At 38.0% G+C, this 15,642-nt stretch overlaps 1 protein-coding gene across 1 annotated transcript in view; it reads left to right on the plus strand.

Moving 5' to 3' along the window:
• ADGRA3 (adhesion G protein-coupled receptor A3) overlaps positions 1-15,642 on the plus strand; it is a 126,483-nt gene that overhangs the window by 81,824 nt on the left and 29,017 nt on the right. Inside the window, exons 11-12 of the mRNA XM_046656133.1 lie at positions 6,275-6,436; positions 8,881-9,084. Of these exons, the coding sequence (XP_046512089.1) occupies positions 6,275-6,436; positions 8,881-9,084 (366 nt within the window). The remainder of the gene's footprint in view (positions 1-6,274; positions 6,437-8,880; positions 9,085-15,642) is intronic.

The following is a 15,642-nucleotide window of genomic DNA, read 5'->3' on the forward strand; positions in this document are numbered from 1 at the left end:
GCCCCATATGAATTTTAGGATTGTTTGTTCAATATCTGTGAAGAATGTTCTTGGGATTCTGATTGGGATAGCATTGAATCTGTATATTGCTTTAGGTAGTATGGACATTTTAACTATGTTTATTCTTCCAATCCATGTGCAAGGAATGTCTTTCCATCTCTTTATGTCATCGTCAATTTCTTTCAAGAAAGTCTTGTAGTTTTCATTGTATAGATCCTTCACTTCCTTGGTTAAGTTTATCCCAAGGTATTTTATTCTTTTCGTTGTGATTGTGAATGGGATTGAGTTCTTGAGTTCTTTTTCTGTTAGTTCATTGTTAGTGTATAGAAATGCTACTGATTTATGCACGTTAATTTTATACCCTGCTACTTTGCTGTAGTTGTTGATTATTTCTAATAGTTTTTCTGTGGATTCTTTGGGGTTTTCTATATATAAGATCATGTCGTCTGCAAACAACGAGAGTTTTACCTCTTCGTTACCTATTTGGATTCCTTTTATTTCTTTTTCCTGCCGAATTGCTCTGGCCAGCACCTCCAGTACTATGTTGAATAGGAGTGGTGAAAGTGGGCACCCTTGTCTTGTTCCTGTCCTCAGAGGGATGGCTTTCAGTTTTTGTCCATTGAGTATGATGTTGGCTGTGGGTCTATCATATATGGCCTTTATTATGTTGAGGTACTTTCCTTCTATACCCATTTTATTGAGGGTTTTTATCATAAATGGGTGTTGGATCTTGTCGAATGCTTTCTCTGCATCTATTGAGATGATCATGTGGTTTTTGTTTTTCATTTTGTTGATGTAGTTTATCACGTTGATTGACTTGCGGATGTTGAACCATCCCTGTGTCCCTGGTATAAATCCCACTTGATCATGGTGTATAATCTTTTTGATGTATTGCTGTAATCGGTTTGCCAAAATTTTGTTGAGGATTTTTGCATCTATGTTCATCAGTGATATCGGCCTGTAGTTCTCCTTCTTTGTGTTGTCCTTGTCAGGTTTGGGGATCAGGGTGATGTTGGCTTCATAGAATGTGTTAGGGAGTTCTCCATCTTTCTCAATTTTCTGGAACAGTTTGAGGAGAATAGGTATTAAGTCTTCTTTGAATGTTTGGTAGAATTCTCCAGAGAAGCCGTCTGGTCCTGGACTCTTATTTTGGGGGAGGTTTTTGATTACCGTTTCTATTTCCTTACTTGTGATTGGCCTATTCAGATTCTCCATTTCTTCCTGATTCAGTTTGGGGAGATTGTAGGAGTCTAGGAATTTGTCCATTTCTTCCAGGTTGTTCAATTTGTTGGCATATAGTTTTTCATAGTATTCTCTTATGATCTCTTGTATTTCATTGGTATCTGTTGTGTTTTCTCCTCTGTCATTCCTAATTTTATTAATTTGAGATTTCTCTCTTCTTTTCTTGGTGAGTCTGGCTAGGGGTTTGTCAATTTTGTTAATTCTTTCGAAGAACCAACTCTTTGTTTCATTGATCCTTTCTATTGCCTTTTTTGTTTCAATATCGTTTATTTCTGCTCTTATTTTTATTATTTCCCTCCTTCTACTGACTCTGGGCTTTGTTTGTTCTTCTTTTTCTAGTTCTGTTAGGTGTCGTTTGAGGTTGCTTATGTGAGCTTTTTCTTGTTTAGTGAGGTGGGCCTGTATTGCGATGAATTTCCCTCTTAGGACTGCTTTTGCTGCATCCCAAATGTTTTGGTATGTCGTGTTCTCATTTTCATTAGTCTCCAGATAAAATTTGATTTCTTCTTTAATTTCTTCAATGATCCATTGTTTGTTGAGAAGCGTGTTGTTTAGTCTCCACATTTTTGCACCTTTCTCTGCTTTTTTCTTGTAGTTGATTTCTAGTTTAATAGCGTTATGATCAGAAAAGATGCTTGATATTATTTCAACTCTCTTGTATTTATTGATGTTTGCTTTGGTTCCCAAAATATGGTCAATCCTTGAGAATGTTCCATGTGCACTTGAGAAGAATGTGTAACCTGCTGTTTTTGGATGAAGTGTTCTATATATATCTATTAAGTCCATCTGGTCTAATTTTTCATTTAATTCTATTATTTCCTTGTTGATTTTCTGTCTGGATGTTCTGTCCATTGGTGTTAATTGTGTCTCTTTTTCTTAAGTCTGTATTTCCCACTCTTTATTTGTGTTTTAATCTAAAAAGAATTATCTTTCGTATTTTGTTAGGCTAGCTCAAACCTTCTATAAGGAAATAGAGAATAAAGGCAACATTTATTCATGCAACATTATTCTCAGTCTTTTTGCCCTCTTCCCTTCCCACCAGTTTCCCTATTGTCGTGGTTGTCATCATCATCATCATCATTACTCTCTTTACTCCTCTACCATGGTAAAGTCAGAGCGTTAATCTTTGCCCTAGGCCCTGATGTTGATCACAGTTAGACCTCTTATTGGCTATTGATTACTTAACTGAGCGAGCTGCTGAGAAGCATACAGTGGATCTCAAGGCCCTCAGGACACTGAAGCTAGTTAACGGTGACATCAATAACGGTGACATCAGTACACTTTTAAAACTTGGCTTTCACAGCAGAACAACTCCGTCATTAAAGATAATCAAGGTAATAACAAACTTTGAGATAGTTATGATCTCAATATTATATGTAGTTTGTAACTAGGAGAAAATCGTGAAGACTTCTTGAACTTAGAAAATAATAATACCAGGGGGTCAGCCCATTGGCATAGTGGTTAAGTTTGCACTCCCCGCTTTGGTGGCCTGGAGTTTGTGGGTTCAGGATCTGGGCACAGACCTACACACTGCTTGTCAAGCTATGCTGTGGTGGCATCCCACATACAAAATAGAGGAAGACTGGCATGGGTGTTTGCTCAGGGACAGTCTTCCTCAAACAAAAAGAGGAAGATTGGCAACAGATGTTAGCTCAGGGCATATCTTCCTCAGCAAAAAATAAATAAATAAAATAAAATAAAGTAATTAAATATCCTCAAGTTTGGTTTGTAATATTGTGCATTTCCTATGCTAATGTATCAGAAATTCATGAAAATTACAGATGATTTTGATCAGAGTTCCAAATTATGTATTGAGAACATGAAATATTCTGTCTCTTAAAACAGATGACATTTAACACTTCTATTGTTACTAATATGGCATTTTCATTTCTTTACCCTTTTATCTTTGACAAAGCGCATTCGCACATATTTCCATTTGATCCCCACTGTTTACTGTGACAGGTGGAAGAGCAGGTGCATGATTCCTTCTGACCCTTTTGTGGCTGGACTGGCCTTCAGGGAATGAGGTCAAGGAGAAATACAATGCCTTCTGATGCTGGTTGCCATTTTTAAGCTGTCTTTGTGTGTCAGATTTCAGGAGTACTTTTTTAATCCAATGTAATTTTTCATGCACTGTTATCCTTTTTTGCCACTGTGACGGATTCAGAACTACTTCCCCAACCGAGCTGCAGAATAAATGTATAGCATTTGATGATTACCTGGTCTAGGGACTATTTTGGCAACAAATTCCTTTCTTAGTTCTTAGCCATTTGGAATGAAATAATGAGAAAAATAGCTTGTTCTCAGCTAAGACAATCACTCTTATGAGCTCTATGCCTTCTTAGAGAGAGTTCTTTTCTTTGTAATTGCTAACACGTTAAATCCCGTTACTGGCATCAGCTAGTGGACCACGGCAGTAGTTCTTTGATCACGTAGTAGTCATAGTTTTTCAGTTGAAATGATGTATATATTAGGTCTTATATTGGATCTTCGTAAAGTCCATACATTTAGAACTTTAAGAAAATACAGAACAATAAGTTGAGTTGTAATTAAGCTAATCTGTAAACACCTCGTATATTTTTGTAGTACCTTAGAATAGAATCAGTATTGTCCTGTATTTTAAGTTTCCGCAGCTAATGAGAATTTCTTTTCTGATAGCCATAGAGCATATTTTACCACATCCTCTCTTTTACCTATTTATTTTTATATACAAATTTGAAATCATGATAGGTAAGAATAATAGACAAAAACTTAGCTAAATTATTGCAGCCGCTCTGAATTCCTATTAAGAGGTAGTGGTGATTATTCCAATCACTGTATAAATGACTGATTAACATATTTGGTAATTGACATATCTGAAGTCACTATCCTTCATAACTCTAGAAATAAAGGCTTCTGTTTGAGTGAAATTCATCCCCATACCTGTTTGTTATCGGAATATGTACTAGGATGCTAATGTTCCATGAACTGTTTAAAATGAATAGGTTTGGGATCCTACAAAGCTTGATTATAGGCTTTTCCTTATTTTTTGTTAGTTGATGCTGTTAATGTCTTGGGTTTGGGGGAAATGCCTCTTGAGAATCTGTGAGTCCATTAAAATAGGGTATTTGGATTATATTGCATTACTCTTCATCATATATTACTCTGCTTATTTTCTTCATTGCAGTTATCATTAAACGTGTATTAACTTGGGTGTTTGGTATTTTCTTCACTAGATTATAAACTCCAAAAGAGAGCTTGTATGTTTCTTTCACTGCTGTATCTCCATTGCTTGGGACAGTGTCTGCTCACCTTGGTCCTCAACAAATAATGTAGTCAATGGGTGAATGAATATTGTACAGTTATTGGCTTCTATTCCAGGAGCTGTACTAGTGAATAAGGGTATAAACATAAGTAGGACACTGTGATGTCCCTGTCCTCAAGATGTTCACAATGGAAAGAAAGGAAGGACAGAATTGTGATACGCTGTGTTAAGGACAGTACGGAGTCAGTTAACTGTTTTTTAATTGGATGGGAGCATGGGGCTTTACAGAGGAGAAAGAGGCAGTTTTGCTAGATGATGCACTGGTATTGAACACAGCCTTCAAATATGCACCCCTCTTAGCAGTTTTGGGGTTGAAATGGTAAAAAAGAGAGCAATAAAATAACAAGAAGAGCTAACATTTTTTTGAGTGCTTGCCCTGTGCCAGGTATGGTTTCAGGAGCCTTATATTTATTATTGGAACTTAAACTTCACAGCATTCAGAAAAGACAAGAGTGTTGTTATCCTCATTAGACAAATAAAGGAGGGGATGAGAGGTTAAGTGTGCAGCCCAGTCAGTGGTCAGGATTTGAAGTCTGGTTCTTCACCCCTCTCTTAGAGCAGTTGCTCACCCCATGGTGCCAGGGTTGGGATCTGGTGGATTTCCACAGGCTTGTCTTCTTTGTGAACCATGGGTGAGATGGACTGAACTTTTTCCGAACTTGCATCAGCCCTCATAAACGTCCGGGGAAGAGCATTGGGTGCAAAACAAGGTTGCAAAGCTCAGCTGGGATCTTCTAGGACAATTAAAAGACATTCTGCTAAGACAGCCTTGGCTTTCTGGTGTGGCTTTGGGGCTTAACGCCTTTGATGCTTACTGCTTGAATAGAGGACCAGCCAGCCTGTAAATCCTCTGATCTTACCTCTGGAATGCTTTTGTTGTTCTTTTGGCCACAGATCTGCCTCTCAGGAACATTTTGCTCAATACCAAACTCCCTCGACAACAGTCCATTAGCCCTGGACTGTTCAATGCATTTCTCCAACATGGGACATACAGGTCAGAGTCAACAATGGTCAATTGACATTTCATTGGTATTGCCTGACAGATGTTTACATCTTTAAGTTATGGGCTGAGCTAATGAAAAGAATGCAGTAAATGAAAGAAAACCAGCAGTGAAAAAGTGAGCACCTCTTAGGATCTGTTTATTTCTCAAAGCATTCATCGAGTTGGGAGGAAGAGAAGAAGTTCATTTGAGGTAGAGGAAACTGCGTGTGCAAAGACACATGCGATGGCCCAGCGCACGTGAGGAACTCACCATAGTTGGACGTGCCTAGAGTTTTGAACATGACAGGATGCTCGTGAGGCAGGCAGGGCATATTTCTTAGTAATGATACTTAGCTAGCACAAAAAGAAGGGTTTATAAATGGTTTTCCAGACAAAAAGTTGAGATCTTTTTATTCTGGGATCATGTGATGTCTTTTTCTTCCCCTTGAATAACGTAATTGCCTTTGGCCCCATTATTTTGAGTCCTGCATGTCAGTCTTTTCACCAGTGATTTAGTGGTTACGTAAGTACACTGTTTTGAGTTAAATATTACCAAATGGTCATAATCGAATGTACTGTTCATATCTGAAGGTGTTTTAATGAGAAACAAGTAAAGTGCCTGTTGAGTTTTCATGTGAAAATTTAGACTGAAGGCCAATCTTGTTGTCTCGTTAGGATTTTGATTATGTAAAACAGCCTGTGTTGGTTTTAAAGATCTTTTCTTTTCTCTCCTGTACGCCTGCTAGCTAGGTGATGTGATGGTTGACATTGCAAGTAACATCATGTTGGCTGATGAGCGTGTCCTGTGGCTGGCACAGAGGGAAGCGAAAGCCTGCAGTAGAATTGTTCAGTGTCTGCAGCGCATCGCCACGTACCGTCTAGCCAATGGAGCTCATGTTTATTCAACAGTAAGTGTAACATTATCCTAGAATTCTAAGAAAAAAATTCATTTAAAGCAACTCTAACCCAAAAGCGAGACGCCTCGTCCCCGTTATTATTTAGGGTGGGTATTTTCTGTTACTGCTTGTTATTAATTTCCTGTTCTCAAACATTTTAAAAGCTAATTTTGCTTTTGAGTAAGCTGTTTTTTTGGTAACTAGAAAATACTTTCTTATTCTGTAGTTTGAATGGTTATTGCTAGCTAATCCTCTGAAACTTTCCAAGACACAAATAAGAACACTATAGGATTGCCCTCCTGTCAATACCCACTGTCTGTTCTGGCCAATACTCTGTTCTGTGCCCTGAAGGATGTTTTGAGAGAGTACTTGATTGCTTGCCCGGATTTCAGTTTCAAAAGAGGACTGGGATGCCCCCCAAAACCTTGTGAACCTATTGACATTTTCAGTCCTTCCATTCCTGGGATAATGGGTTATTTATTACTATTTAATTTAATGATTATTAAATATAAATCTTATTTGTGCTAAATTTGACTGTTCTAAATTTTCTGGTATACTGCTTGATTTTTGTTCTATAGTTGTGATAAATGTAATAAATCATATGTTATCCCCTTGGCAGTCATATTCTGCTCTGGTCCATGATTTTCATTTCCTAATTATTTTAGTGGGTTCATATAATATTCTCTACTTTCTTCTATGATTTTATACAATTCAAGATTACTGTTTTTCCATTGATTGATGGGACCTTTTGTGATGATACTGTGTTTAGTTGTTCCTTTTGCTCACTTAAGTTTATAATAAATAAAATGGAGGCCTACTATGGCTCCTGTCTTTGACAACTTGGGTCAGGGTTATTTCTCTCTCAGATGCATGGCCTTACTTGAAACCAACTTGTCATTTTTATGGCCTTACTTGGCCTTTCCTGGCCATTTGAACCCATTTTAAATCCCTCGCTGTAGCCTTGCTTATTTCTCACCCCAAAGAACATCTTCTTTCCTCTGAACATCATTGGTTCTTCTGAGAACCCAAGGATATAATAAAGGTCATAGTGGGTATTTGCACACTATTTCAATATGTAGAAAAGGTTCCAGGAAACTTGATTATACATTTGTTTATAATAATCTACTTACGGTATGGTTGCAAGGGTACCTCAAAATGGCAGATTTCTTTTTTCTAACTAAGGTTTCACATGTTTGTCATGATTATTGCTGCTTATCAGAAGCTCTAGTGTTGTTTATGTGTGTCTTTGATCAATAACAATTGGAATACAAATTATTCGTTAACAGAGACAATTGAATTAGTAAGATTTTTCACAATGTTTCACCTGTGGGGCAAAAGCAATGCAAAGATTCCTTAGTCTTGGAGATTTGGGGAGCCACCAGTTATTTTCTACCGTACATGTGATACTTGGTAAATTCTGCCTTATCTTTTAAATTTTTTAGTTTGTGTCCTCCTAATAGATTTTAGATACCTTGCATGAAAGTTCTATGTTGTTTTTTTTTAAAAAAAGAGGACTTTGTCCATATATTCTACCTAATTAGAATGGTGTCTTGCCTGTATGCTAGGCATAGAATTAATCATCCTTAAAGGAAAGAGACTCTATGTTGTCCTTGGAATTTACAGTAAATCCTATTACCTTGCTGGATGTGAAAGAGACTGGTCAGCTTGTCGCTTCTCGTGCCCTCTCTGGCATGGTTCTGACAATGGGAGTGAAGGGAACCATCCTCCAGGCGTGGGCATGGCGGTTGTTTGTGTGGACGGGTCATGTGTTTTGGTGGCCCTCCTGAATTCAGTCCCACTTGTGAATTCCTTAAAACTGTTGGGGCAGGGCCGTCTTTTTCAGATGATTTTCCTGACCCAATTTGCTTTTAAAATCTCTTCATTTACTACTATTTGAACCAGCACCTCCCTTCCTCTTCTGAGGAAACAGCTTTTGAGTAAGTTTATGTAAAGTTTTTATCGGTGAAACAATGCAAAGAGTTAACTGATCTCCTTGTAAAAAAAAAAACCAGGGAATATGACAGGTAGTGTTGAACGAGCTGACTTCTAAGTGTATTTCTCAAAGCCTAATACTCTACCTGTATTATGTTCATTAAGGGGGTGCACTGATTTCTTAAGCTAACTTTTTATAAGGCACTTCAGTTTTTAGCTTATAGTTTCTGCAAAGGGCTATTCAAGTTATTTTTAATTGACTTCTGATTTATATGCGGTCCTCCATACTTTTTGACTTCTTCTTTTCCTCTTCGTTGGTCTTCTTTCTATTCCAGGACATCGTTTCACTTCCAGCATCTTTTTAAGTTCCGCCAGTTGTCTGTCTGCACGGTGCTTTTATTTAATTAGAACCTGAACTTTCTCTTGTAGCTTATGTGCAGTGTTTTGTGTTTGAAAACTCTTTGAAAGTGCTTTTTTCCCATATTATGAATCTTACATCACTCCTGTTTGATTGACTTTTCAAGTATTCACCCAATATTGCTCTGGAAGCTTATGTCATCAAGGCCACTGGCTTCACTGGGATGACATGTACCGTGTTCCAGAAAGTGGCAGCCTCTGACCGCACAGGCCTTTCTGACTATGGGAGGCGGGATCCGGATGGAAATCCAGACAAGCAGCTGAGCTTTAAGTGCAATGTTTCAAATACATTTTCAAGTCTGGCGCTAAAGGTATGTTAAATTCTATAGTCATTTAAAACCCTTTATGGTCAGATTAAAATAGTCAAAATGTTTTGCTTTGCAAAATAACCTTGTTAAAAGTTTTTTGTGAGGGTAATATTATTTTGTGTTTGCTGTTGTTTTAAAGGAAACTCAGACCAGGAAGGGCCATCTTAGGACTTTCATGGGCCCTAGGCGTTTTTTGCACTTTGGACCTCTGTCTTTACACAAAAATAGGAAAATTTTATTTTATGACTGCAATGGTAAAAAGACAAATATTACATATTAAAACATTTTCTTTGACCTTAATTGTTATGCTCCTGATTTTAAAAGACATGACAACATTTTTGTGGACCTCCTAAAAATATTGTGTGACCTGTCTCTGTGTCTGCTGGACCTAATGGAAAAGTCAGCTGTGAGACTGGGCATTTCTTCAGGCAAGCTGTATATCAAGATTTTTGGCAAAAAAGTGCAAACATGTGATATGTCTTCAGAAAAATGTGTGTTTTATTGCAGCAAGCAAAATTAAAAGCATTTGTATTGGGGCCGGCCCAGTGGCACAGCGGTTAAGTACACACGTTCCGCTTCGGCGGCCCGGGGTTCGCTGGTTTGGAATCCCGGGTGCGGACATGGCACCGCTTGGCATGCCATGCTGTGGTAGGCATCCCACATATAAAGTAGAGGAAGATGGGCATGGATGTTAGCTCAGGGCTAATCTTCCTCAAAAAAAAGGCATTTGTATTGATTTTTAAAGTTTGGGGTTTAGATGTGTTTCATGAAATTACGTTGAAGAAAATAGTGGAGGTACAATTCCAACACCCTAATGGAACCACATTTTTTTCATTTAGTGTTGTGTGGCCATATGTAACTGTGTTCTCTGTGACTTTTAATTACCCAGTGCTTTGTTTCTGGCTTATCCCTGAGTTATAGCACAAACACTATTCTAGTCATTTTAATGGCTGCTTAGTGATCAAATAGGTGTTAGGTGTCCTGGTACCTTGTGGGCACTCAATAAATATTATGAATGAAGAATTAATGTATTTTGTCTTACCTTACCCTGGTGACCTCTGTAAGGAGAGCCAATTTACCTATTTTAGAAATAGCCCAACTTACCTCACCACCCAAGACAGTCTCAAAAGTCTGATAATGATAATATATTTGATACCATATACTCTGAGGAACATTGGCAAGATTTGTTTGTTACTCTTTGCTCTGAGAGTACTTGATGTACCCAGCAATGCTACTGTAGACCTGCTCCTTTCCCTGTTGTGTTATTGATCGGTAAAAATATACCATGAAAGGCATAGACACAGCCTTACACACAAGCCCTTGAGAGAAAGGCATGTGTCTTTGAGAAGTACTTAAAATTGATGAACTCTTCTATCTTGGGTGATCATAGTTGGTAGAAAGGGATTAAAAATGACGAAACTCTACATTTCATCAATTTCACTTCCTAACCCTCTGAGTAAGGAGTTTTCTACTTGCTAAAGTAGAAAGCTTTAAATGAACACCCTCAGATTTGTCGATTTCATACTATTCTAGCCTTTTAAGATCATCTTGTGGCCAGAAACCAAGGACACATTACACTATTATTCGTGTTTCCTAGATGGACATGATTAAACTGAGTAAAAAAGGGATGTATCCTTCATGACACAAAATTAAAAATTTTAATGTCAGCAGTACAAAATACTTTAGCACTTTAACCGAAAATTTTCTTTACGTTTTCAACTTTGTGCCAGGGCACTTTTTACTCTTTTTGCATGTGCTTTCTTTTTCAATGTCTTGAATATACTAGACAACTTGAACATTCAGTAATTGACTATGTTATCCTTGAATGGGAGAATATGCTAGCAAATGAAATTAAACTCAGGAAAAGTCAGTCCTGAGTTAGCAGTAACAGTCATATTTGAATTGCTTCCTACATGTTTCTTGAATCTCTGTCCTTCTCTCTTCATTACCGTCACAGCCTGGTTTGGACTTCCCTCCTATATTACCCAAACCATTGTAATCTCCTATTTAGTCTCTGTCTCTCAAGCTCTTCCTTAAAAATCCATCCTTCTCCTGTAGATTGGTCCCCCTGGGGCTGACATTTGGCCAACATCACCAGTACAACTATACCAGTTAGTAAAATATTGAAATACTTCCTTACCCTTTAGCAGATAGCTGCTTCCCCAGTCCCCTGAGTGCCTCCTTAGTCTGCTGGTCCTTCTGCCTGGAATACCACCCGGATCTCTCCACCCTTTAGCAAATGATGGGCTGGTGCCTGCAGAGCAGAGGGTCTCTAGGAGCCTTCCCCTCTGCGGAGGCTGTTCTCATGGTCCATGTGTGCCATTTCAGGTTTTTAATATTGTGAAGATTATCCTTGGATCGACCCAACATGGAAGTTGACCTTGCATATGCCCTGATAAATACTTCCTGTCTCTCAGAGGCTGGCTGTAGGGTAGCTTCATCATTTGTCATTTATCTGCCCTCTTACCCCATATCTCTTCCTACCTCCTCTCTCTCTTGTCCAGTAACAGAAAATTTCCCTTGGTTCCTCTCCCACTCACTGGCCATTCTTAGGCCAGGCTCATGCTAATTCTCTGGCTAGAATTCTCTATTCCTCCTATTCTCCCCAGCAGCTTGGTTGTGTGTTAACATCCAGCAGAAATGTCACCTTCAAGAAATAGTACCTAGTACTGTCCTGTTAGTCCTCTCCTCTCCCACCCTCATCTCTCTGTTTCTCTTCCTCACTCTTCTCATACACTCTGCTCATCTCTCTGCCATTGCGTGTTACACTTGGGAGCCAAATGGGTTTCTTACCTCCTGCAGTGGACTAAGGGTTGCTTGAGGCAGAGCTGGTGCCTGAGTCATTGATGAACTCAGTGCCTGACCTCGGTCAGTTGGCCGGTTGGAGATTGAGTAACCTGTCATTTGACTCTTGCAGCACCAAATCTCCTCTGATTTTTTTCTTAATGAAATGCTTCCTTTCATCATTGGTACCATACTTTAGGTCCGTTAACATCACAAAATAGTATGTTTTCAATAAACTACTAAGAGCTTTTAGCAATTGCTGGTATTTTGAATTCAGCTGTAATGTAGTTAGAAAAAACTGGTTCCTTAAAATTTACTTGACTGTAATTTAGAAATCAACTTTTCTCTGTGTGTCCCATATTTCCCTCAGCCCAGACACGTAGGGCTTTTGCCCAACTGAAGTCCTTTGAGATTTCCAGACCAGTCATATATGTCTTCATGCTTCCTGCTTTTCATTGCTGCCCTTTTTTTTTTTGTGCCCTCGGTCCCACTTCTACTCGGTGAAATCCCTGCTCCTCTCCTTCTAAGACTCCATTCAGATGGCAGCTTCCTTCTCTTCCTCAGACAGAATTCATCATTGCCTCTTAGTCCCGTAGTGCTTTGTTCATTTTCCAAAATAATTAGAAGCTGATGTGACGATGAATTGACTTACAGTGACAGGCCATGTAATATGGTGACTAAGAAAGCGGTCTCTCTGCAGCCAAACAGCCTGGGTTCATGTTCTGCTCCCCCACTTAACAGCTGTGCAAACTTGGGGCAAATACCTTAACCTCTCTGAATGTCAGTTCCTCATCTGTTACATAGGAATCATGAAATGGTGCTTAACTGAGAGGGTTATTGAGAGGATTAAATGAGGCAAACGTGGACATTTACAATCGTGCACTTAATGAACGTTAGCTCTTGTTAGTATTGTCGTTGTCTCTTCCTTGTTTGATTGTGAATATTTGAGGGCAGGGACCATGGCTTATTTCATTGTATATCTCCAGATTGTGCCAAGCACAGAAAAACAGAACATCTGATAAATGTGGTTGAATAAAAATGAACAGCCAGGGGCCAGCCCCGTGGCACAGCGGTTAAGTGCGCACGTTCCCCTTCGAAGGCCTGGGGTTCGCCAGTTCAGATCCCGGGTGCAGACATGGCACTGCTTGGCAAGCCATGCTGTGGCAGGCATCCCACATATAAAGTAGAGGAAGATGGGCACAGAAGTTAGCTCAGGGCCAGTCTTCCTCAGCAAAAAGAGGAGGATTGGCAGCAGTTAGCTCAGGGCTAATCTTCCTCAAAAAAAAAAAAAGAAAAAAGAAAAAAATTAACAGCCAAACTAAATTAGCAAAGAAAGATAGTCAAATTAGTTCTAAAGGCAAACACAATCCCTGTTAATCATCAGCAGCGAGATAATCAGAAGATGGTATACAGTTAATCATATACAAGAAAATAAAGATATATCGTAACCTCTGTTTAAAATCGAGCGGGTAGATAGTCAAGAAAACATGGATAAATTAGTATTTTATTGTTTTAAATCAAGTGGCTCTTTGACTAATTCCAATTTTAGTGTTAGACTTCTATAGACTTGAACAAAATTAGGATTTCTGGAAATTTTCATTTATTAATCACATAGTAGAAGAAGTCCAGATTGTTTCATAAGGAAACATATTAAAATCTAGTGAAAGTATCTGAGTGAACATCTCTTAAGATAGTTACCATTTTCTTGCTAGTTTAGTGTCATTGTAAATAGGAAAATGAATTTTGCAAATAAAATAGTAAGAGCTCTAGGATAACATTCATTTCACGTGTGTTCATAGTTTGTCAAGTTTTAGTATTGACATTATTACTCAAAGTGAATTGTGGAGGTCAAAATATGATGAGGTTCTCAATTATTATTCATCAGTCAGTCACTTTAAGGCATTTCCTGTCTCCCCAGCCTCCAGACACGCCTGCCCCACTGCTGTGTAACAATAACAGAAATAGCTCCCACAGTTCCATAGCCTTTTGTACTTGTCATCGTCACGATCCCTTTTGGTCCTCACAACCATTTCTTAGGAAAGACGATTCGCTGCCTTTGACAGACGAGACTCAGAGAGGGTAGACAAAACTGTGCAGTGTTAAGCAGCTGCTAAGTGGTGAAGCTGCATCCCAAGTCCTGGTTTTTTGTTTGAGATCCCACGTTCTTCTCCCCATGGGTGGCATGTGATCTTTCAATAATAAATATTAGACCCCAAAAGCATGTATTTACCAAAGGATTTTAAGAGACATTTAAAAAAATTTATTAGCTATAACTCATGTGTTTCTATCTGTTTCCATTGCCGTAATCCATACATTTTAAAATAAATATTTGGTTAAATGAAATTATAAACTTTGTGTTCTTTGCCTTCAGGCTAAGTGCAAAAGGTATAATCATGATAAATGTAACAAATCAGTGTTCCTCAGTGATATTTTTCATTAGATTTACAAGCTTTCTGTAAGAAATGATCAACACTTCTTTTAAATAAAGTATACAAGTATTACATTCTTACTATAAAAATCTAAACATTATTGATACAGCTGAAGTTTGCTTTTTCAGCACCCCTAGGCTACCCTCTCTCTACCCAGGGAACCTGTAATATTATTGAGTAATATTCTTTCTTGGACTTTGAAGGATATTTTAGAAGCGATAGATATGTAGCAGTGCTGAATGTGTAGCTCTCATCTCTCAGCGATTGTCCATGCACCCGAGTTTTTTAATTTGTTGTTTTTGTTGGGTTGGTTTTATAAGTTTAAACTTGTGTAGAAAAAGTTTTGGACTTCTCGAAATTATAGATGTCATTTCTTTGTTTCAACTCTTCTAGAAGTTCTCTTTTAGAAAACATTAGTATGATTCTTTTTTTAAATTAATTTATCATGTGATACTTTCCCAGAGGGCTATGCTTTGTTTGCAAGTCACTTTGAGTTCATGACAAAATTGTTTTATAAATTTTATAGTACTTAAGTTTTAATAAATATCCAGTGTGTAATGCTTTATCAGGATTTTGACTTTCTAATTAATTGATCTGTTGAGGTTTCTTCTTTTTTTTGAATGCCTCATTATATATTTGAGAAATTTATATACTTAATAGAAATTTTCTAGATTAGGAAATGAATTTATAATAAATTTTTTTTTCACAGCAGATTATATTTGCAAGTGAGAATAGTAGAAACCTTTTTATGCATTTTCTTAGGTGAAATGTTTCTAATATTTCTTTGGCATCTTCAGTTTAAAAGTAGTGTTCAAACTGTCTGTATTCAAACTTCCAAAATACTTTCATTCAACAGATAGATATATGTGGGCATCTGTTGTATTCCAACATTGTTCTAAGCCCAGCAGTTAAAACTAATTCTGAAGTCAGTCGTTTGCTTCACTAAAACCTTTTTTCTTAAAAAAAAATAAGCATGCCATGTAGGCTTTCATTAATTTTATAAACAGTGGGCTACTTTTATCAAATACAAGTGTCAGGAACTATTCTTAACAAAGGGAGTCCAAAAATAAATGAGATTGTCTGCACTCAGAAATCCTGCTGCTCCAGTTAGAAGCAGGCAGAGTTACACTGTGATGTGTGCAGACTGCTGCCTCCGTCCAGAAGAGGGAGCAGCCAACTGTAGAAGCGGTGTACTGAGGAGACGTCATTAATCGTCCAAACAAAGCCCCGTTTTAAGGACCTTGTAAAGTCCTTCTCCTGGCTGTCACCTGGTCTCATTCTGCTCCATCCTTTATATTGCAGACAAAATTATCTTGCTAAAAATAAAATCTGGCCAGTTTAAGTGTTT

This window comes from Equus quagga, chromosome 3 (assembly GCF_021613505.1).
Source record: "Equus quagga isolate Etosha38 chromosome 3, UCLA_HA_Equagga_1.0, whole genome shotgun sequence".
Taxonomy (NCBI): Eukaryota; Metazoa; Chordata; class Mammalia; order Perissodactyla; family Equidae; genus Equus; species Equus quagga.